This window comes from Leopardus geoffroyi, chromosome D2 (assembly GCF_018350155.1).
Source record: "Leopardus geoffroyi isolate Oge1 chromosome D2, O.geoffroyi_Oge1_pat1.0, whole genome shotgun sequence".
Classification (NCBI taxonomy): domain Eukaryota; kingdom Metazoa; phylum Chordata; class Mammalia; order Carnivora; family Felidae; genus Leopardus; species Leopardus geoffroyi.
The window spans coordinates 56,976,069-56,999,017 of NC_059334.1; the positions used below are offsets into that span (position 1 = coordinate 56,976,069).

The 22,949-nt window shown below is 48.5% G+C and overlaps 1 protein-coding gene across 2 annotated transcripts in view; it reads right to left on the reverse strand.

The window, feature by feature from the left end:
- Nucleotides 1-13,288: 13,288 nt before the first annotated feature.
- Nucleotides 13,289-22,949, reverse strand: part of RRP12 (ribosomal RNA processing 12 homolog) — a 30,911-nt gene continuing 21,250 nt past the window's right edge. For both annotated transcript variants that reach the window (XM_045438415.1, XM_045438416.1), the window contains 9 exons: nucleotides 22,321-22,412; nucleotides 21,971-22,132; nucleotides 21,674-21,849; nucleotides 21,319-21,450; nucleotides 17,855-17,904; nucleotides 16,323-16,395; nucleotides 14,539-14,585; nucleotides 14,161-14,243; nucleotides 13,289-13,802 (listed from right to left, as the gene is read on the reverse strand). In XM_045438415.1, the coding sequence (XP_045294371.1) occupies nucleotides 13,700-13,802; nucleotides 14,161-14,243; nucleotides 14,539-14,585; nucleotides 16,323-16,395; nucleotides 17,855-17,904; nucleotides 21,319-21,450; nucleotides 21,674-21,849; nucleotides 21,971-22,132; nucleotides 22,321-22,412 (918 nt within the window). In that variant the 3' untranslated portion in view covers nucleotides 13,289-13,699. The remainder of the gene's footprint in view (nucleotides 13,803-14,160; nucleotides 14,244-14,538; nucleotides 14,586-16,322; nucleotides 16,396-17,854; nucleotides 17,905-21,318; nucleotides 21,451-21,673; nucleotides 21,850-21,970; nucleotides 22,133-22,320; nucleotides 22,413-22,949) is intronic.

The following is a 22,949-nucleotide window of genomic DNA, read 5'->3' on the forward strand; positions in this document are numbered from 1 at the left end:
TGAGCCACCCAGGCGCCTCTCAGGATCTGTTCTAAGCAGGGAAGGAAGAGTCAGCTGAAACCTGGTGATCACCTTCCCAGCCCCAAGTAAACGGTGGCCACTCCCTCATAATCCAGGCCCACTGAACACACACCTCTAGATACCTGTTAGCCTGGATTTGGGGTTCATTCTTTTCTCTCTTCTACTGTGTGGTTTTAATATTTTCTTCTCTAGCAGTCCTGCTGTATATTTGGCTTTTATTACATAAATTTGTGGACGTAGATGGGCTATACACCTAAATAAATAAAAACTGCTGTCTCCCCAAAAGAACATACAAAACTTGCAAAGTTAGATAGGAGTTTAGCTAATGATACCTAACATTTATTTGTAGTTAATATATGCCATGTGCTGAGCTTAATGCTTTACAGATGTTTTACTTGATCCTTAAAACCAATGTATGAGTTAGATATTATCTCCGAGGATATGACCTCTGGGGAATAGAGAAGTAGGCTAACCAGTCAAGTTAGGATAACCAGCTCACAGGCAGGAGACTGGATTGACTGATTGACTTATGTATTTATTTTTAATTAATTTATTTATTTTGAGAGAGAGAGAGAGAGAGTATACGAGCAGGGGAGGGGCAGAGAGAGAGAGAAAATACCAAGCAGGCACCGCACTATTCCTGCCCGATGCAGGGATCAAACTCACGAACTGTGAGATCATGACCTGGGCCAAAATCAAGAGTCGGATGCTCAACTGACTGAGCCACCCAAGCACCGCCCCCAAACTGGATTTAGATGACCAGTTATCACAATGTGCCTGGACCTTTCCTGGTTTTAGCATCGGAAGTCCCGTGTTCTGGGAAACCCCCCTAGTCCCAGGCAAACCAGGGCAGTTGGTCACCCTGACTCAGGGGTTCTCAGCATATTGCCTCAGGGGACATTCTGCAGTGGTCATTTTTACAACAATGGCAGTTAGTATTACTAGTATTACGATCACTACCATGTATGACTTTGTAGCCGCTCCCTCCCCTTAGCACCATACTATCCCCAAGACAGTATTATTTGCTCTGCCAAACCATTTCCCAGGCTCACAGGAGGAGGAAAGGGGTTGATTTAAGAGTACCCAGGGTGAAAGGTGCCTACGGTTCACTTTTAACCAGAACCTACTTTTCTGGCAATGTCGGGTTCCCTGGAAACTCCTGGTTTGAAAATCAGCTGACCCGTTTCTCTGGGTTCCGAGGACGGGGATGGGTGTTTTATTTATTTATTTTTTAAAGCTTATTTATTTATTTTGAGAGAGAGAGAGAGAGAGCACACGCATGAGCAAAGGAGGGGCGAGAGAGAGAGAGAGAGAGAGAGAGAGAGAGAGAGAGAATCCCAAGCAGGCTCTGTGCTATCAGAGCAGATGGGCTGGGTGTTTTAAAATGTTACCTGGGATATTGGTTTTATACAGGTGTAGTGAAACCAACAGATCAGTAATCTACAGCCACTGACGTGATAGTTGCTCACAGTTCCCAAGAGGTCAGTCATAAAAGAACAAATGTAGCATGATGCCACTTATGTGAGATATGTAGGGCAGGCGAATTCATGGAGACAGAAAGCGGAATGATGGCCTCCAGGGGCTGGAGGGAGGGGGGCATGGGGAGTTATCATATAATGGGTATGTGGCTTCAGTTTGGGACGCAAAGGTTCTGGAGGTGGATGGTGGTGACGGGTGCACACCAAAGTGAGTGTACGTCATGCCACTGACCTTGTTAAGACGGTAAATGTTATGTTATGCATATTCTACCACAATGAAAAAAAGGAGTGCCCGTTGCCTGGAGTAATAATAGCAACAACAAGAACAACAATAATAATAAGTGTTGGCACGGATGCGGAGAGATTAGAGCCCTTATACGCTGATGGTGGGAATGTAAAACCGTGGAACTGCTTTGGAAAAGCGTTTGGCCAGTTCCTTAAAAAGTGGAGCATGAAGTTAGCGTATGACCCAGCATGTCCAGGACCCAAGAGGACTGAAAGCATGCATTCACACAAAAACTTGTACACCAGTGTTCCCAGCAGCATTATCTGTTATAGCCCCAAAGCGGAAACAACCCAAATGCCTACCAGCTGATGAGTGAACAAACAGAATGCGGTATAGGCACACGTGGAATGTCATCCGGCCATAAAAGGGAATGAAGCACTGACGCATGGTACAACATGGATGAACCTTGAGAATAGGACGCTCAGTGAAAGAAGCCAGACAAAAAGGCCACATCTGTGGTTCAATTTATAGGAAATGCCCAGAATTAGGCAAATCCATAAAGACAGAAAGTAGATTGCAGGGGATGGCGGGGGGGGCAGGGAGGGGAAGCAGGGCATGGGGAATGACTGCTTAACAGGTACAGGTTTCCTATTTAAGGTGATGGAAATTTGTGGAATTAGATAGTGGGGGTGGTTGTGCAACATTGTGAATATACTAAAAAAACACTAGATTGTATACTTTAAAAAGGCGAGTTTTATGGTATGTGAATTATACCTCAATAAAGCTGTTATAAAAAAAGATATCACTAAGAAAATAAAATACCATAAAATTAATTAATTAAAACTTGGGCAAAAGATCTGAGTGGACATTTCACTAAAGATACACAAATGGCCAATAAGTACACAAAAAGATGCTTGATGTCATTAGTCACTAGGAAAATGCAACCTAAAACCACAGTGAGATTCCAGTATACACCCACTAGAAGGCTATTAAAAAAAGACAGACAATGCCAACTGTTGGCAAGGATATGGAAGACAGGAGTCCTCAGACACGCTGGTGGGAATGTAAAATAGCTACTCTGCAAAACAGTTCGAATAGTTAGGCAGTTCCTTCCTTCCTTCCTTCCTTCCTTCCTTCCTTCCTCCCTCCCTCCCTCCCTCTATCTCTCTCTCTTTCTTTCTTTGTTAAAGTGAACTGTACACCCAACATGGGGCTTGAACTCACGACCTAGAGATCAAGCGACACATGTTCTTCCGAATGAGCCAGCCAGGTGCCCCTGTTTGTCAGTTCCTTAAAAATTAAACATAAACCTAGCATATGACCAAGGAATTCCACTCCTAAAACTCTACTCAAGACATAGAGGGACATATGTGCACACAAATACTTGGGCGTTAATGCTCTTTGCAGCATTAGTCATAACTCCAAACTGGAAACAATCCATGTGACTATCAACTGGTGGGGAAAGAAACAAAATGTGTGTATAGTCATACTAGGAATAGTTGGCAGTAATAAACAGAAATGAAATACTGACGCATGCCACACATGAACAAATCTCAAAAATGCTGTGAAAGACGTCTGTCGGAAGCAAAAGGCTACCTATTATAGAATTTCATTTACGTGAAATATCCAGAAAAGGACAATTTACAGAGACAGAAAAAAGACCAGCGATCGCGCGGGGCTGTGCAAGGGAACAGAGAGTAACACCAAAGGGGCATGAGAGAACTTTTTGGGGTGATGGCAACGTTCCCAAATTAGAGGTGGGTAATGGTTGCACAATCTATAAATTTACTAAAAACCATAGAACTGTGCACTTAAAATGGGTAAATTTTATGGCGTATAAATCATATATCAATAAAGCTGTTGAAATTACCCTAAGGGAATTTAGTGGTTCAATAAAAGAGAATTCCAGAGCTGTGGTATCAGTTTGGTAGTCCCTAGCCACACAGGGCAATTGAACACTTGAAATATAGGCCGTCCAAATTGAGATGGGTTGAGTGTACACACAGGACTTCATACTTAGCATAAATAACAGGATGTAAGATATTTTATTAATAGTATATTAGTATATGTTAAAATGATACTCTTTTGGGTGTTAGGTTAAATAAAAGATATTATTAAAATTAATTTCACTTTTTTAAAACTTTTTTTGTAATGTTTACTTTTGGGAGAGAGAGTGTGAGCAGGGGAGGGGCAGAGAGAGAGGGAGACACAGAATCTGAAGCAGGCTGCAGGCTCTGAGCTGTCAGCACAGAGCCCGACGCAGGACTCAAACTCCTTAACCATGAGATCGTGACCTGAGCTGAAGTCAGATGCTTAACCGCTTAACCGACTAAGCCACTCAGGCGCCATCCACTTCTTACTTTTTAACGTGGCCACTACATAAGTTACATAAATGACTTGCATTATATTTCTGTCGGACACTGCTGCTCTAGAGGCAGGTCTAACTTCAGATGAATTTTGATCTAGCAGCTTACCAATGTTACCGAAGACCTGATTTCTTTCCATTTCTCTGTTTGGTCTTGTGTGGGGTGGGTTTCGTCCCGTAGCCAGCAGCTCCCAGAGGGACATGCTTCCTCATCCAAGAGTATGGTTCTGTGTATCAGCATTTTTCAAAAGGGCTGGAATTCACCCATTGGACTGTCTTACATTCTCACCCCTGAATCAATCCTGGGGACAAGAAGAGAGACTAGGTGGCTAGTTCACGTGCCCCACTCTTAGAGCTGGTCAGCCTCTCCAGTACCCCTTTATTACCAGAACTGAGATCAAGAGTGTTGGGAAGCGAAAAGTATGGAATGGATGTTGGAGAAGCAACCAAGAGATGTTCCCCATAAAAAAAGGGTCACAACTAATAACAACACAGTGTGACAAGTGAGATCATAGAGGTGTAAACAGATTGCCTGTGGTATGTTCTTGTTGTTTATTGTTTCGACATTTTCTCTCATACTTTACTATCTCCTAGTATGTCCGGTTATTTTTAATTGAATACCGGATATTGTATTTGAAAACTTAGTGGTAGAAATCATTTGGAACTAGGATGATGTTGCCATGTTTGTTTCTGCAAAATTCCTGGGGACACTAGCAATCCAGAAACACCTAAATCCAAGTCCTGGCCTCAAGATTCCCTGGACCACCCAGACGACCTGACAGTAGTTTGCAAGCACGTGTGACATGCTTTAGATGTACACCTACACCTAGGTTGTCGCCCATTAGGGTCCCAGACGAAGGTGTGCATGTGTAATTTATTTGGGTTTCCACTCTTGGTCGTTCCCAAACTCCAACTTCTGTTTCCTTAATCCCATGAAACCACCAAAAGACCATTTCAGCCTTAAAACAGACTCTTCCTACTTTGCACCACCGCCCGCCCACCCCAGCCTAAGTTCCCCTTTTGTTGGGCTTTCCTCTCAAGCTCCTGTCTACTCTTAGGGCTTGGTTGACTAAGTCTTCACTCTCCAGCTAGCTCTTTGTTGCTTTTGAGTTTGTCTCTTTAAATGTTTCATCCTTTTTTTTTTTTTTTTTTAACGTTTTTATTTTACTTTTTGAGAGACAGAGAAAGAAAGAGTGTGAGCGGGGGAGGGACAGAGAGAGAGGGAGACAGAATCCAAAGCAGGCTCCAGGCTCTGAGCTGCCAGCACAGAGCCTGACATGGGGCTCGAACTCACCAACTGCGAGATCATGATCTGAACCGAAGTCGGATGCTTGCCGACTGAGCCACCCAGGTGCCCCCATCCTACTTTTTTAGGTCAGTGTCAGAGAGCAGTTTGGGCTGAGCTGCCGATTCCCAGAACTCCTCACCAATGACCTTCATGTTACCAAATCCAGTACTTGTCATCTTACCTGACCTCTCAGTAGATCTGATAAAGCTGATAACTCTCTTTTCTTGAAACGTTATCTTTACTTAGTTCTCCAGAAGGCCATTTTTTTCTTTTGTCTTGTTGGTTTGTTTTTTCTGCCTCACTGGCTGTTCTTCCTTATCTATCTGCTTTTAATGTTGGGGTATCCCAAGCTCAGGCGTTGGAAATGTTCTCTTCTCTTTCTGCACTCACCCACTTGTTGATATCCCAGTCTATTTGCTTGAAACACACACACGTACACACATAACTTTCAAGTGTATACACCCATGCAGGAACCCTCCTGAGTTCCAGATTCCTATCACCAGCTGGTCCATCTCCATTTGGATGTCTAACAGCCGTCTCAAACTCAGGATGTCTAAAACTGAACTCCTGCCTTTCCTGCCCCCAAATGCTCCATTTGCAGTTTTCCCCATCTCAGATGATGGCCTCTCCAGGTCATGTAACCCCCTACATTCACAATCATCCAATGGCTCCCCTTTCCATTGGGAGGAAAAGTTAAAGTCTTCACAGTAGTCTATAAGGGACCACCTGGCTCAGTCAGAAGAGCATACGACTCTTGATCTCAGGGTCATTAATTTGAGTCCCACGTCGAGTGTAGAGATTGCTTAAAAGAAATAAAATCCTTAAAAAAAAAAAAAAAAAAAGGTCCTCACAGGGATGCCTGGGTGGCTCGGTCGGTTAAGCATCTGACTCTTGGTTTTGGCTCAGGTCATGATCTCATGGTTTGTGAGTTCAAGCCCCATGTCAGGCTCTGAGCTGACAGCACATGCCTACCTCAGGGCCTTTGTACTTGCTGTTTCCTCCATCTTGAGGAGTTATATAAAGTCTCAATTCCTCAAGTCTTTAAACACCGTCTCTGATTGCCCAATTGAAAGTTGAAACCATCCTCTCTTCCATCCAGTACTCCCTATCCCCTTTTCTGCTTTATAATTCTCTAGAACCCTTATCACTAACATGCTAAAATTCCATATTTATTTTGTTTGATCCTCCCACGAAAACTGGAGTTCTGTTGTTTTGTTCTTTCGTGTATCTGAAGTGCCTTGGACAGTGCAATGCCTGACATGATGGGCACTGAATGAAAGGGGACGAATGACTGAACTTTGTCCAGCCTTTGTGGTCCAGTAAACAAGAGGCCCGGCTTCTTTCTCCCAAAGCTGAAGACCCCTCCACTAACAGCACTGAACTTCAGGTTGCAGTTTTCATACCATGTACAGCCACTTCCCACCATCCCCGCCACGGCCCCACCACCCACCATCCCACCACATGCACCATCCCTTGTTGGATTGTAGCAGCAGCTTCCCAGTGGGCCTCCTGTGTCCTCTTGCCCTGTTCCAATCTATGACTCATGTGGCAGCCAGTGATCTTAAAAAAAAAAAAAGCAAGTCAGTTCAGGCCAGTCCCCGGCATTACCCCTCCCTCCCCTCCAACACTCGTTTGAGTTGGGCTAATTCAAGACCCTGTGAAACACCACCGGCAGCCGCTTCTCTAGCCTTTAGCTGTCTCACTCTCCACCTTGCTCCTCTGGTCCAGCAACCCTGGCTTCCTGTCAATTCTTTGGTTTTTGTTTGTTTTGTTTTTAAAGATTTTATTTATTATTTATTTATTTTAAATATCTTTTTCATGTTTATTTATTTTTGAGAAAGAGAGTGCTAGCGGGGGGGGGGGGGGGGTTGGGGGGGTGGGCAGAGAGGGAGACACAGAATCCGAAGCAGGCTCCAGGCTCTGAGCTGTCAGCACAGAGCCCGACACAGGGCTCGAACTCACGTACCGTGAGATCATGACCTGAGCCGAAGTCAGATGCTTAACCGACTGAGCCACCCAGTGCCCCTTTAAAGATTTTATTCTTGGGGGCGCCTGGGTGGCGCAGTCGGTTAAGCGTCCGACTTCAGCCAGGTCACGATCTCGCGGTCCCTGAGTTCGAGCCCCGCGTCGGGCTCTGGGCTGATGGCTCAGAGCCTGGAGCCTGTTTCCGATTCTGTGTCTCCCTCTCTCTCTGCCCCTCCCCCGTTCATGCTCTGTCTCTCTCTGTCCCAAAAATAAATAAACGTTGAAAAAAAAAATTAAAAAAAAAAAAAAAAAAGATTTTATTCTTAAGTACTCTCTCCACCCAACGTAGGGCTCCAACTCACAGCCCGGAGATCAAGATTTGCACGTTCTACCGACTGACCGAGCCAGGCGCCCCTCCTGCTAGTTCTTGGAAGGTGCCAAACTCTTCTTGGCTCCAGGGCCTCTTCATGTGCTATTCGTTTGTCTGGAGCAGGAGCCAAAAGTAGGTGAGAGATTTAGCCACACCACCACCCATCCACACACACAATCTAAGTGAAACAGTAAGCCTGGTAGGCAGCAGAACTTCCAGACAGGTCCTGGCCTAAACCCACCTTCCAACCATATTGTTGCCCTTAGGTCCGGGACCTAGAAATTTCGGAGCTGGATCATTGAGGCAAATGAGTTAACCTAAAGCCTGCTCACGCTTCAGGTCTTAGCCGAACATCATTTACTCCAAGAGTGCCCCCCCACCATGTCCTCCTCATCCAAATTAGGTCCATTCAAGGCATCCACAAAGCACTATTCCAATCACGTGTTTTATTTATTCTTTATTTTACCTGTTCCCTCCTCATAAACTTTATGAAGGCAAAGATCCTGTCTGCCTGGCTTATTACTGTATCCCATCTCACAAAATGCCTTTCTGAAGGAAGTCCTTTGCTCAGAACAAAGGCACAATGCAAGTGTGTGTGTGTGTGTGTGTGTGTGTGTAGAGAAGCAGAGACAGGGAGGGAGGGAGAGCTGAGGAAGTGGACAAGGAATAGGGTAGAAGAAAACGGCAGAAAGGAAGAAAGGCAAGACGTGCAGAGCAGCTCCACGGGTCTGCTGAAAGGGGAAGAGGAAGGAGAGGAAAGAGAGGAAGGAATATCCAGCAAGCAGCCCTGCCCTGCCTTGCCCTGCCCCTGGTGGCTGTCAAGAAAGTCAGTCCTGGTACAACTCCACCCTCCTCTCGCCAAGTACAAAGAAGCCTGTTCTGTAATTGGTTTTAATCCCAGAGCGGCAGAGCTTTGGGGAGTAAAGAGCCCACAAGGTGATGAAGGGAAAGGAAACAGACTCTGGTGTCCCAACTGCAGGCGGTGTTTTGAAATGCACAGCTAAGCCTGCTTGCAACACTGTGTTCTCCCCGGGGGCTAAGCTATGAAGGTGCAGCAGCGTGGGCTTGAACTCTGGAGGCCTAATAACTACCTTTTCCGCTGACTTAACGCTGCCTTTGGGTTCTCAGCTGTGACGGATCATGAAAATGACAGCGGTTAATCATCACGCCACCGTTGTGGGGATGGAGAGATAGTACACGTGGTTGCATTTGGTGGTAATCTGTACCTGCGAAGATTTAAACCTGGCGGGTGTGGATCAGGTGTGATTGTGCCCCATGTGTGAAGTCCTGAGGGAGAGGATCCACGTGGCCCCTGTGATAGTCCTCGTGTGGGCAGGGAAGGACTTTCTTCAGAATAAATACTAGATGTCAGCTTTGCTGGCTGATTATTTGTGTTCTGGAGGTATACCCCACCTGCTGGAAAGGTTAAGGAAGGCAATTTTAGATAAGTGTTATCACACAGGGACCCAATCATTATGCACAGCCGTGTAAAATCTCAGGTAACACTGCACCTCGTCATTTTTATGAGCTTATTTACAACTGAGGGCTGGTCCCAAGCAATCAGCTGTGTACGTATTTCAGGCTCAGAGGCCTCAAGTCCAAGATCTATGGCACAGCAACAGTTCTCGTTCAAAGCAAGACTCTTGAAGAGCTTGTAAAAACAGGAGGGGCCAGAAGGAGGTCCAGGCTATTCCTGGCACCATCCCGCAAACCCATCTGTCTGTCATCAATGCCTCAGGTCTTCTGTGAAACTCTGCCCTAAAATCCTATCAGCTCTGTAATACCTACCTTTGGGTCTACAGGGTAACATCCCTGGAATCTGGAAATCAAGCTGCCCTCTAGAAGTTAAACCCTTCAAGTCTACACACAACAGACAGACAGGATTAGTTATCTACACAAGGCCCCAGAGAGAACAGGATGTCTCCCTGGTGACAGCCAGAAGAGTTGGGTTTGGAAATTCAATCCAGGCATGCCTGCATGTGAAGGAACCCGGAGCTGAAGGAAATCTCAGAAAAGCTTCTGAACAGCAGGCAAGTGGCTCTGAAGAGTCTAGAGGACACGACAGAGGATCTGGCACTAACCTGAATAGAGGGGGACCCGATGGGCAGGTCTATCCTACAGACAGAACAGAACACTGTCCTACGTCAGCGACATTGCCAATTACCACTCCCATGATTCCCTGTGCCCTGTCCCATGCTCACTAAAGCCTCTGATTCTGACTTCCTGTGCAGGGGACTGTGTGCTGAGCAGTCACCACGCGCCAGTCTCAAGCCCCTTAGCAGTTACATTTCTCATTACACGTTAATAAATCACAATTTCGCCTAGGCCTGTTGTGAGTCACTTTCTTCCTCTCTGAACACAACGAACTCTGCACAGCTGATATCCAGACCTCAGCCCAGGAAGGAGTATGCAGCCTGAGCTTGCCACCATACCCACCCCGCCCCCCAACATTCTCAATCAGTATTTTCCGATTATTGACCTCAAAATCCTGTTCTAGGCACTTCCACGACCGATCAATGGGACTTGGAATAGGAGAACACCTTCTGCCACTGTAGCCCTGGCCCCGGATGACGTGGCCAGCCTCTCTAACAGCTTGATAAATGTTTCTGACGGCAGAAGCTATAGTAAGCATGATTTCAGGAAATGGCAAGCCAGCTTATGGTGCCCCAAATCAGGGTTATTTTCTGGAGTACAGTCATCTGTCTATTTACACTAATGTATAGCAAAAATAGAACAAAGAACAGTCATCATGTCACTTTCTAAATATTGCTCTGCACATGATCCAGCATCTAGTGATGGCATTAAGTCCCTGTGTACGTCAAAGAACAACATACTTATGGACTCACAGATTCTTTGTAAATAAACTGACCTACGTTCACTGGTGGATGTTTAAACCAGGCATTTGAAAACGTTTATGAAGTGCTTATATTGGTAGGGTAAAAAGTTTGTGATAGTCAAGTGCAAATTTAGAATGTATACTTGTATTTAATAACTCTGGTTTTTTGGGGCACCTGGGTGGTTCAGTCGGTTAAGTGTCCGACTTCGGCTCAGGTCATGATCTCACGGTCCGTGGGTTAGAGCCCCACGTGGGACTCTGTGCTGACAGCTCAGAGCCTGGAGCCTGCTTCGGATTCTGTGCCTTCCTCTCTCTCTGACCTTCCCCCGTTCATGCTCTGTCTCTGTCTCAAAAATAAACACTTAAAAAAAAAAAAAAAAAGAAAAACACTGTTTTTGTATTAAAAAAAGCCTTGCACATAAAAAAACAGGAATGAAATATACAGTTGATATAGCTGACCCTTGAACAATGTGGGGATTGGGGCACTGACCCCCCCCCTTCAGTCCAAAATCCACATATAACTTTTGACTCCCTCAAAACTCAACTACTAATAGCCTACTGTTGACCAGAAGCCTTACCGATAACACATATTTGGTATATATATTATATACTGTATTCTTACAATAAGGCTAGAGGAAATACCATTCATAACATCATGAGGAAGAGAAAATACATTTATAGTACTGTGCTGTAGTTATCAAAAACAACCCATGTGTAAGTGGACCCATGCAATTCAAATCTGTGTTGCTTCAGAGTCAGATGTACAAAGATTAACAGTGAGAATTTGGTGGAAGGAGTCTAGCTCTTGCTTTTATTTTTCTGTTTTTTTTTTTTTTCCCAAATGCTCTGTGATTCTTTAGTACTTTTATAGTGAAGTAGAGAATACATTCTAATTTCCTAAGTTACCCTGTGATGGAACGTAAGCAACAATGAAGAGAGAAAACAGACTACTTGGACATCAGAGGTAATTTTCTCACGTGTTGCAAACGACGCCGGAAAACAGGATGAAGCATGTGGACTGAGGTGGGCTTGCAAATGAGACAGTGGAGGTAAGATGACAGCCACCATCAGGCCAGCTGCCTCGATCCCAGGAAGCTGCACTTCCCAGGAAGGGGTGAGGTTGGTTTGATCGGACCCACCTGTGTGCAGAGGCATCAGGATGGGGGCCATGAATGGACCGCCTTTGTAGATCCCCAACACTGCCCACGTCCTCAGCCAACACCAGGGTGGCTGTTTCAGTGCGGCCAGGCAGGGCATGCTCTGTCTCCCATTTCTGAGAAGGAATCGAAGGTGGACCCCAGAAAAGAAAGCTGGAATAAGTCTGATTCTGACCTGCCAAAAGCGTAATAAAATTAAAGTAGTGCATCTGGACCTTGGTGGAGACCCTCAGATTTTCTAGTGGTCCTGAAATTGAATGAGCCTTGCATTGATAAATACTCCCAATTCTCCTTCATTACCCCCACTGTGGGGACAAAAGCAGAACTGACTTTCACAACAAATGTTTCCAGCACCTTAGGTCTCTGGGACAGATCAATTCTTGCCTCTGCTTCGAGGTAATGTGCATCCGAAGTCTACTTCCAAGAGTATGGAATTCAGCACATCACCAAGACCAATCTTTCTGGGTCACCTGCCCTAGCTCTACCTTTGGAAGAAAACGAAGGTCCTTGGAAAGCATACAATAGTAAGCACAACTGGCTCCTCCTACTTCATGGAGTGTCCTACTGCATGTGGCTAACTTCCTGAGAAAGGAAATAGGAAAGGGCTAGGATAGGCCTGATTTGTCCATAAGAGTAACCATGGGGATCACGGTTAGACCACCTTCCTGGCTCTCCAAGCCCAGACTTTGTGAACAAGGCATGCAAAGAGCACCACCTCTGGGTGAAGTGTGGTTCCTCTCCACTTCTTCATTCCAGATTCAGTGGGAGGAAATGCTCTAATTTGGGGGTCAATGGATCAAGTCAAGACTAGAGCTCCCTTGGAGGATGAACGGAACTGTGCACAGGGCCTCCTGGGAGCACTATCAGAGCCAAGGGCATGAAACTAGAATGGAAACTATTGAGCATGTGTGGTGGAGGGGGTGGGGTGTCTCATGTCAAATGGGGAGAATTTGAGAGGAGAAAAACTATGGATCAAATGCCAGGGGACAATTCTTCCTACTGGGGATGGGGGACTAGCCCTGGGGTTCCTTGCTTCTTGATGCCTGTTGGGAAAGCACACACAGGGGTACCATGGCCGATAAAGTGACCTCAGGAGCAATGCTCCAGACCAACAAAGCTGGATGGTGAGAATCATGCTGCTCTTTCCACAACTTGTCTATTTGTCTGGGAAAAACAGGACATGATGATCAGGGAGGTGGGTGATCAGGCTGCACTCGGCACTCAGAGGGGCTCAGTGAATCAATGAACTTCAGTGAATCAATGAACAAAGCTGCCGAGGAAACCTGTGCCTAGGGGCAAGCCTCTGCTTCCTTCCTATTCTGTCTCTACAGACCAGCCCCAGAGCATTCACTGCCCCTCCTGCCCCTCCAAATGTCACTTTCTGACTGAGACACTAAGTGAAGTCAGGAAAACCTCCTGACATAGGTGGGCAAGTTCTAAGGCCTGACCTAGGGCTACCTGCTATGCCTTAGACTGGATGCTGGGACTGGAAAAGAAGAGGTCAAGCCACTGCTGCCAGTAACTGGACACAGTCCTTGTCCATGGAGGGGCAGGTGATAAAACACAGTGTTTCTAGGGAAAATGCATGGCGGTCCATGTTTATTCTACATCCGATCACAGCAAATCTTCCACACCCAGCCAACAGCCAGGCTAAGTGCCATGTGGCTATAAGCGGCTAGAAGAAACAGGAAACCGTCTGCTCTGGTGCGCATGGCTGCTCTGGGCAGAAAGCACAGCTGCCTCATTGGCCGATTCACAAGCAGCGAGGCCACATTCCCACCTCCAGGCCTTAGGGACATCTCTAAAGGGCGGCTCCTGTTTGGAGCTTCCAAAATCCTGGGTGCCTCTCTGGAAGCCAAGCCCTGTCCAGCAAGTCATTCCGAGTCCAGGCTCTGCCAGAACCTTCAGTATCTGGAACTGATGTCAAAGCAGCTTGGAAGCTGCAGAGAGACCTTACGCTGGGTCCCAGGGCAGCTCTGGGGGCCTCGAGGCTTTAGGGCCGACGATCCTTTCTGCGGAGTTTGTGTCCCACCTGGGACCCTCGCTGGGCAGCTTTCACCAGGCCTTTGAACTGGCCCTGCAGCTTCACCTTCTTCCTGCAGGAACAAGGAACAGAGGGTCACGTCTCCCTGAAGACAGGTGGTCTCTCTTCCCATAATGCTGACCAATGGCTCCCCCAGCATTAGCGGGAACTGGGGAGAAAGGGTGCTGCCTGGCAGTGGGCAGCACGTGCTCTGGGCACAGGTGCTGTCCTGCTTACAAGAGCAGTTCAAGTCAATAACGCATGTGGGCACCAACTACATGAAGGTGCACATTAGAAAGCAAAAATAAAAAAAAACTGGAAGACACTGGAGCGATTAAGTTGAGAGTTTACTGAGAATAAGGCCCTCCCCTCTTTGGAGCACTGAGCTCCCCACCCCCACTGCCCCAGCCAGACCCCGCACAATACTGTACCTTCGGTTGAGCTTAGTTCTGTTGAGGGGGATGTAGGCGTAAGGGTCGAGCCGACCTTTCTTCTTCACGTCACCCTTTGCTTTCTGCTCAGCCAGAGAGAGAGAGTCAACTAGGAGTACAGGGTTCCCCTTCCTCCCTGCCCCTGACTTAACAGACCCCATGTCCTCCCCTTCACTCTGTGCCCTGGTGGCACCAAAGGGCTCCTGTAGTTCAGGAATGCCAACCAACAAAGGCATGGACTTTAAATGCTAACAAGACCTCAGTGTGCCCCTCGGTGTGGCCGGAGTCTGGCTCCACAAAGGTGGCTCTCCAGAAGGGTGATGGGCACAGCTACCCTCATCCTTTCCCAGAGGCTCTGTCCCTACCCATGGCTCTTACCTTGGCCTTGTATTCAGCCCCAGGGCGATGGATACCAGAGCCTCCAGCTAGAGGGGGAACACAGAGACCATGAATCAGGCAAAGCCAGGGCAGCTTCCTCCTGGGAGAAGGCAGTGGGTACCTTGTCTTTACAGAGCCTCCGGGGAGCAGAGAAATCAAGGCTAGCAATGGCTCTGTCCCCTACCAACCAAGGACAAAGACCTTCCTCAAGAAGGGACTGTCTAGTGGCTTAACAGTTAAGACCAGTGGGCTCCTCAGGCTGACCTGAAGCCACACAGACCTACCAATGACCTCTGAGGACATACACCTTCTCCACTAACATGAACCACCCCAGTCTCCAAAGCTAAATCTGTTCCGTTTGTCCTAGGAGAAAAGAACGCAGGCTTTGAAGTCAGACAGACCCAGGTTCGACTCCCTGATTTACCACTACCAGCTCTAACCTCAGCAAGTCTCTTAATTTCTGGATCTTTTAAGTTTGTCTATAAAATGAGGTACTTCGGGCTTGATCTCATTCAGGCTTCACAACAACACTGGGAAAGAAAGGCAGCTCCTGTCCCATTGTACAGACATGAAAACTGTGGTTACAGAAATCCAGGTGCTTCCAAGGTCACTTGTTATTTCCGGTCCGGATTTCAACACACTCATGGATGACTCAGGAGGACTCTTTTTAGATGAGCCAGATGAATCCCACTTTTTTTTTTTTTTTTTACAGATGAGAAACTAGAACCTCAGAGAGGCAGCAGGACTGGGCCAAGTTAGCCACAGAGCTAAGAGCCAGCAATCTTGAACCCAGGCCTCCTCCACATCATCTGGTTCTGCACCACACCACCTCAGAGCAGAGTAGGTAAACTAGGCCCTGGCCTGTGGGGCCACAGAGTGGGAAGCCGTGAAGCTCTCCAGCTGGGTTAGGATGCCTTAAGGCTCTGAGAACATACCTGCGGCTGGAAATGGAGACCGTGCTTCTTTTTTTTTTTTTTTAACTTTTGAGAGCACGCGCGCATATGACGTGTGAGCAGGGGAGAGAGGCAGAGGGAGAGAGAGAATCTCAAGCAGGCTCCACACTCAGCACAGAGCCTGATTCAGGGCTCGATCCCGCGACCCTGGGATCACGACCCGAGCTGAAATCAAGAGTCGGATGTTTAACCGACTGAGCCGCCCAGGAGCCCCTGGGATTGGGGACTTTCTACAGGAGCCCCTGTACCTCCAGATATATAGCAGGGGTTCTGCTACAGGGGTTGCCCTCAGGGGAAGGAGGCAGAGGTGAGTAACAGAGGCCTCCCCTGGCATTTCGCAGCCACACTGGTGTCTTTAGCAGCTGCTGCAGGAAAAGGAACAGCTTAGGGGACCAGAGACAAATGTATAGGGGAATCCCCTGGGCAGGCCCACCACTGACCCTCCCAGCTGCCATCCTCAACACAGGCTGAAGTGGTCTCCCAAACCCAGCCTGACTCAGGGCTGGACAAGAGAGACAGACACCTCCCAGGAAAACAAGGGGTGGGCTGCAAGCCTCATGGAAGGCCTAAGTGGGTGGGACAGAGATGGGGCTCAGGGGCTCTCTAGAAGGGCTGGGGGTTCCATGCACAGATCCCCCCAGACTCTTCTTCATCCCAAACATTTTCAGCCCCCAGACCAGTCTTGGGAGGCAGATCAGCCAATCTTTGTTGGTGCTGACTTGACTACAATCGGGCCATGCCATGCAAACTTGTGGTTCTGCCTGTTACTGCCTTGTCTAATGCAGGGGACAGGGAACACAGTGTCCCAAGAGGGAAGAGTGGAAGTCTCACCTTGGTACTGAGGGGGCATCTCCAGCTCCTCATCGTCAGCCTCTTTCTGATGTTTGAGCTTCTGATGTTTCTTCTATAACGTGGTGCACAAAATTCATTAACAAGGGTACACGATCATCCTCATTAATGTTCATAGTAAAAGCAACTGCAAACTATGCCAGCAGGAAAGGTCCTCTGCCAAGCACTCAATCCCCCACTTTCAGATGGGAACACCAAGGCTCAGAGAGGGTAAAGAACTATCCAAGATCACACAACTAGGCAGTGCAGAAGTAAGTTCCAGCCCAGGCCATGACCACAATCTCATCTGCCTGCTTCACACAGAACTCCCGTCCCAGGGCAACAAGTACCTGTCTGAGAACCCTGACCTCAGCTTAGCTGGTGCAACGCTCCTACTCAGAGGAAGCTTCCTGCATCAGAGGCCTCTCAGACCCCCGGCTACCCTCTGACCCCATAACTCTCTGATCTCTTATGTCTGATTTTCACCCAGGAATTCTACGTGGGTGCAATGCTCTGATAACCGGGTACCTCTTTGGCCCTGGCGGGAAGATGGGCATTTGGCCAGGGATAGGGCGTTCGTGAACGACATTCACGAAAGCAGTAACTGGGGGAAAGGTCATCAGGAACTATACTTGTGGACTTGCTGTGTCCAATCTCATCAAGCCAACCCAGTAATTCCACAAGATTCACAGGTGAGGAGCTGAGTTTGAAAGGTTAGGCTGACGCCGAAATGGGACCCCAGTACCTGCATCTGCACTGCTAATTTTGTATCCCCGCCTGCGCAGCTGTCCCCCAATGGGACACCCAGGAAGGCTGGATGGGCTGGCCAGGCCCCGAGAGGACGCAGAGGGAAGACGTTGCTCCTAGACGCCCTCAGAAGTGCTGTTCACTGGGCTTGGGAAGGACGGTGAGGGGTTGGGCCCACATCACCCTGCTGGTTCAGGTGGGGCAGGTGAGAAGCTGCACTCCACCCTGGGAGATACCAAGGTTAAATTCTTGGGCTCAGGAGGCTGGAAGGCCATGGTTTAAATCCCATCTGCATCTAACAACCCCTGTGAACTTGGGCAGGATAAGCCTCCTCTAGAAACGGGGATAGAGTCCCGTCTCTTATGAGGATTAGGTGAGATGACGCACGGGCCCCTTGGCACTCCTCAACGGCTCCCTGCAGGAACCTGCCCTGGGAACACATAGGCCAGCTGTTGCCTTTGCAGCCTGCCCAGCACATGCCCTCGGTAGAGACACACAGGGCTCTGTCTCTCTTCCTTCAGCTGGACAACTCCACCAACACGGAAGCATCAGGTGCCTTGGGCCCTCTCCCACGCCCCACAGAGCAGTCGGCCATTACACTGTGCCCTGTACATGCACACCACATCCTCTGGACCATCTGTTATGCACAGCTTCAAGGCGCTCCTGTGCATTCAGAAAGCAGGGCAGGTGGGGGTGGGTGGGAGGTGGGCGGGGGAGAGACGGCTGAGAGCTGTCAGCCCAAGGCTTTGCCCTGAGGGCCCAGCACCCCCATCAGAGGAAGTACTCACACTCCTGACACCCGTGTCTTCCATCAGGTCAGCCATCTCTTCATCCTCCCCTGGAACCAAAAGAAAGTCCTGTGAGCACACAGGGAGCACCTCTGACTTCCCAAAGCCCATGCAAATTTCACCTTGCCTCCCCCTGGCTCAGCAGGCTGACGGAGCTGACAACTCCAGAAAACTTGCATCTTTCTGTGGGAGACAAGACCCCTGAACACTGACTGCAACTTTATCTTTCCCAGGCCCCAGGGACAACAGCCCCTCAAGGAAGTCGTATTCCTACTCCTGAGACAAATACAGCTTTTTTTAAGACCCTAAGAAAGCCCTGGTTTTCCTGGGGAGTCACGCGTGCCCCAGCCCCACATACATTCTGCTTTGCCAAGAGGACAGCCTCATTCTCCTACTTGAGAATCCTTTTTGTTTTTTCGCTATACCTGCTGAGCTCTGTGGGGGGATGAGCCAAAGAAGTACGAATCAAGAAAATGCACAGGCAACCAAAATAAAAATAGATCAAAAAAACTATCTCAAAATTTTAAAACTTCTGTGCATCAGGGAACACATCAACGGACTGAAAATGCACTCTACAGAATGCATGAGAGAATGGTTTTTCAAACCATACAGATAAAGGATTACACAGACTAGCAGACTACGTAAAGACCACCCACAAACTCAACAACACAAAAGAAACATCTCAATAAAAAAATGGGCAAAGTGCTTGCGTAGACAAAGGGAATTCTGAGACATGCTACAACATGGGTGAACCTTGCAGATATTATGCTGAGTAAAACACGCTAGTCACAGACAAATACTGAATCATTTCACTTACGTGAGGTACCTAGATGCATATTCAAATTCAAATTATTACAGACAGATTCTGGAATGATGGTTGTCAGGGTCTAGGGTGGGGGCAATAGTTGTCGTTTAACAGGTAGAGACTTTCAGTTTAACAGGTGAAAAGAGTTCCGGAGGTTGGCTGTACAACAATGTAAACATACTTACCACTAGTCCACTGCATGCTTTTTTTTTTTTTTTAATTTTTTTAATGTTTATTTATTTTTGAGACAGAGAGAGACAGAGCATGAATGGGGGAGGGGCAGAGAGAGAGGGAGACACAGAATCGGAAGCAGGCTCCAGGCTCTGAGCCATCAGCCCAGAGCCTGACGCGGGGCTCGAACTCACGAACCGTGAGATCGTGACCTGAGCCGAAGTCGGACGCTCAACCGACTGAGCCACCCAGGCGCCCCTCCACTGCATGCTTTAAGATGGTTAATGTGGTAAGTTTTACATTATGTGTACTTTACACCACAATTTATTTTTTTTATTTTTTTTAATCTTTTTTAATCTTTATTTATTTTTGAGAGACAGACAGCCTGTGAGCAGGGGAGGAGCAGAGAGAGGGGGAGACACTGAATCGGAAACAGGCTCCAGGCTCTGAGCTGTCAGGACAGAGCCCGACGCGGGGCTCGAACTCACGAACTGTGAGATCATGAACTGAGCCAAAGTCGGACACTTAACCAAATGAGCCACCTAGGTGCCCCCACCATAATTTCTTTATTTTTTTTTAATTTTTTTTTTATATATTTTTTTTTTCAACGTTTATTTATTTTTGGGACAGAGAGAAACAGAGCATGAACGGGGGAGGGGCAGAGAGAGAGGGAGACACAGAATCGGAAACAGGCTCCAGGCTCTGAGCCATCAGCCCAGAGCCCGACGCGGGGCTCGAACTCACGGACCGCGAGATCGTGACCTGGCTGAAGTCGGACGCTTAACCGACTGCGCCACCCAGGTGCCCCTACCGATAGCTTTTTAAAGAAATTGTGGGGGCGCCTGGGGGGCGCAGTCGGTTAAGCGTCCGCCTTCAGCCAGGTCACGATCTCGCGGTCCGTGAGTTCGAGCCCCGCGTCGGGCTCTGGGCTGATGGCTCAGAGCCTGGAGCCTGTTTCCGATTCTGTGTCTCCCTCTCTCTCTGCCCCTCCCCCGTTCATGCTCTGTTTCTCTCTGTCCCAAAAATAAATAAACGTTGAAAAAAAAAAAAAAAAAAAGCTATCGGTATACGTATTTTTAAAAGTACGAAACAAACCAGTTGGAGGGAAGACAAACTCCAGCAAAGTCAATCAACTAGCAAATAATGCCACGAGACAACATGGGACTAAGAGCCGCAGCCTGGGCAGTGGCCAAGCTTGCTGGGAGCGCTGGGGGACAGGGCCGGAAAGCTGGGGGCCAAGGAAAGGCCACATAAAAACCCTTGGGCTGGATCCTTAAGAGCAGAGAGGCAGATGGGGTGGCTTAGTCGGTTAAGTATCCGACTTCGGCTCAGATTGTGATCTCACAGTTCATGAGTTCAAGCCCCACGTTGGGCTCTGTGCTGACAGCTCAGAGTCTGGAGTCTTTCGGATTCTGTGTCTCCCTCTCTCTCTCTGCCCCTCCCCCACTTGTGCTCTTTCAAAAATAAATAAACGTTAAGGAAAAAAAAAAGTGGAGAGGCAGAAAGAGGGGGAGAGGTGTTCTCAGCACCAAGGACATACGGGCCAAGAAGGGAGCAAGAGCCTGGAAAGTACAAAGTGGCGAGAGGGGACAGTGGTGTGACCAGATCAGGAAACAGTGTAGTCACCGTTACACCAAGCATGTGCTTGGCTGCTCTGGCTACCCATTTCATCTACAACCATCTGAAGTAGGTATTGGTATTAAGCCCATTTTGGCGTGAGGAAATTAAGGCACAGAGAGGTTAATAATTGTCCACAGTCACACAGCCGGTAAGCTGGGTGCAGGGGATGCAGTGAGAATATTGGTTAGGAGGTTGCAGTGAGTCAAGGGCCCAAGGATCATGGCAGTGGGAACCAAAAAAAAAAAAAAAAAAAAAGAGGAAGGCAGATCAATTTTAAAGACTGAAGCTTTTTTGATCTAACAGATGACATGGGGGAGAGGAAGCAGGAAAAATTAAACAGGACTCGGAGACTTCACACCACAGTGGCCCCTGGACAACAGGAGATCATGCAGTCAGGAAGGGGGCTGCCACCCCTAAACCTCTTAAGTCTGGTTCTACCTCTAAATGAGCTTCATGGTCTCAGCGAAGTTTATATTAAAAAAAAAAAAAAAGAAAGAAAGAAAAAAAAAGAAAAGGAGAAGAGGGAGAAGGAAAGATACAGAACAGTGGCCAAAAAAGTGCATCACACACAGTCAAGAGGAAGTAGAGTGTTTTGAAAGTTCTGTTTGAATTATGTATGTATCGTATAGGTGGCTAGATTGCAACGTAAAGCTTTCTCAATGTGGTCAAAAAAGTTTGAGAAATTCAAAATGTTTGAGGAAGTTGTCTTAGATACAAGCCCCTCATTATCTGTATTTATCTACACTTCCCCAACCAGTGGTCCCGGAATGAATGAGCAAATAAACAAATGAGTGAATGAACGACCGAGTGAGTGTAACGCTGCTCACTCCAGAAGCAGCTGTGCCCCTAGAATGGATGGTGGTCCCACCTTTAGTGCCTTCCTCTTCCTCCATCTTGGTCGTGGCAGCATCGTCCTCCTCCCGGATGATCAGGCGGCCATCGGCACTCACCTTGAAGCCGTGGTCCTTCTTCTTGCCCCGGCCGGGCCCAGGCTGGGTAGCTGGTGTGGCAGAGTCGAGCATTGAGGAGGCGGAAGGCCAGTCTAACCCACCCACAGCCCCATCCAAACCAACAAGCCCAGGTCTGTGCCCCGGATGGGTGTCTGCAGCGCACTGATGTGCACACATGGCGGTGAGAGGTGGGCTCTGGAAATCACCCTAACCCCTGACCTTGGCAAGGCAAGCGTATTTTCTCGACTCATGTGCCAGCCACTTTTTGCCTACCTAGGACTCGCTGGGCCACCTTAGGGTCCAGGAAGTTGAGGGGCTCATCCCCGCCACCGTCCTTCAGCCACGCCTGGCTTCTCTGTCGGGCCAGCTTCCGGCGCTCCTTGGCCTGGCCCCTTTCCTCCTCCTCCTCGGCATCCTCATCCTCCGAGTCGGCCAAAATCTCCTCGATGCTAAGTGCAGAGAAGTCCCAAGTCAGGGTGTTCCCAGGAGAGGCAGGGGTGGCTGGGCATGATCCGGGCAGGCTGCGGGTTGAGGGAGACCAGGTCCCCAGGACCCCACCACAGGCCTCACCTGTCACCTTTGCCCTGGGCAGGTTCCTCTCCTTCCTCCTCCTCCTCTTCCACAGCAGCCTGGTTCAGAGCACGGTGCCTCTTGGCTCGGGCCTCGGCTTTCCGAATGTTTACCAGGACTTTGTGGTACTCCTCGGGCAGCAGCCCCTTTACCAGCTCAAACCTGAGGGACGAGGGGCTGGTGAGGCGCACTGGCCAGAGAGTGCTACCCAGAGGAGGGTTCAGCCACAGCCCTTCCAGCCACGGGAAAGGGACTCAGTCCCCCAGCCCAGCTCCTTCTCTGCAGGCTCTCTGCTGGGATGGGAAGCCCCTCAAGTCCTCCCCTGCTCCCCCTCAACCCAGAGCACAGACCCAAACTTGCGGATGAACTTGGTGAACAGGTTCCGAAGCTTCATGCGGAAGTGCCGCCGCATGTCGTCCGAGAGCTTCCCAATGGCTTCCATCTGGTGGGCAGAGCACCGAGGTTTTGGGGGCGCCCTCCACCCTGTCTGCCCTCTCACTACGGTACAGACCAGGTACACAGGACCCACAAGGCCCAGCTAAGGGGTGAGGGTCAGAGCAGCCCAGCTACCCCTTGGTCCAATCGTGTTTCCACAACCTGGGCAGCTCTCCACCTTTCCCCTAAACCCTCCTTCATGACAATCCACGACCATCCTACCAAGGTTATAGCTTTAGAGACTTCTGAAAGTGCTGGGCACCTAACCTGCATTACCTCACTTAACCCTTAGAACCCCATGAGGCAGACACTATCATCCTTTCTTACAGATGAAGAAACTGAAGCATAGAGAGTTAAGTGGCTGCTACATGGTCAGAGGCAGCAGTCGGCCCAGGTCCAGGTCCAGGTCTATCTAATTCCATGGCCCATACTTTGTCCTAACACCACCAGGTTTCTCTTGAGCCCTGCATTGGTCTCGGGCCGGACTATTCTCACACCTTCATCAGGCCTGGCTGGGGCCCATGTGTGGGTGGCAGATCTCATT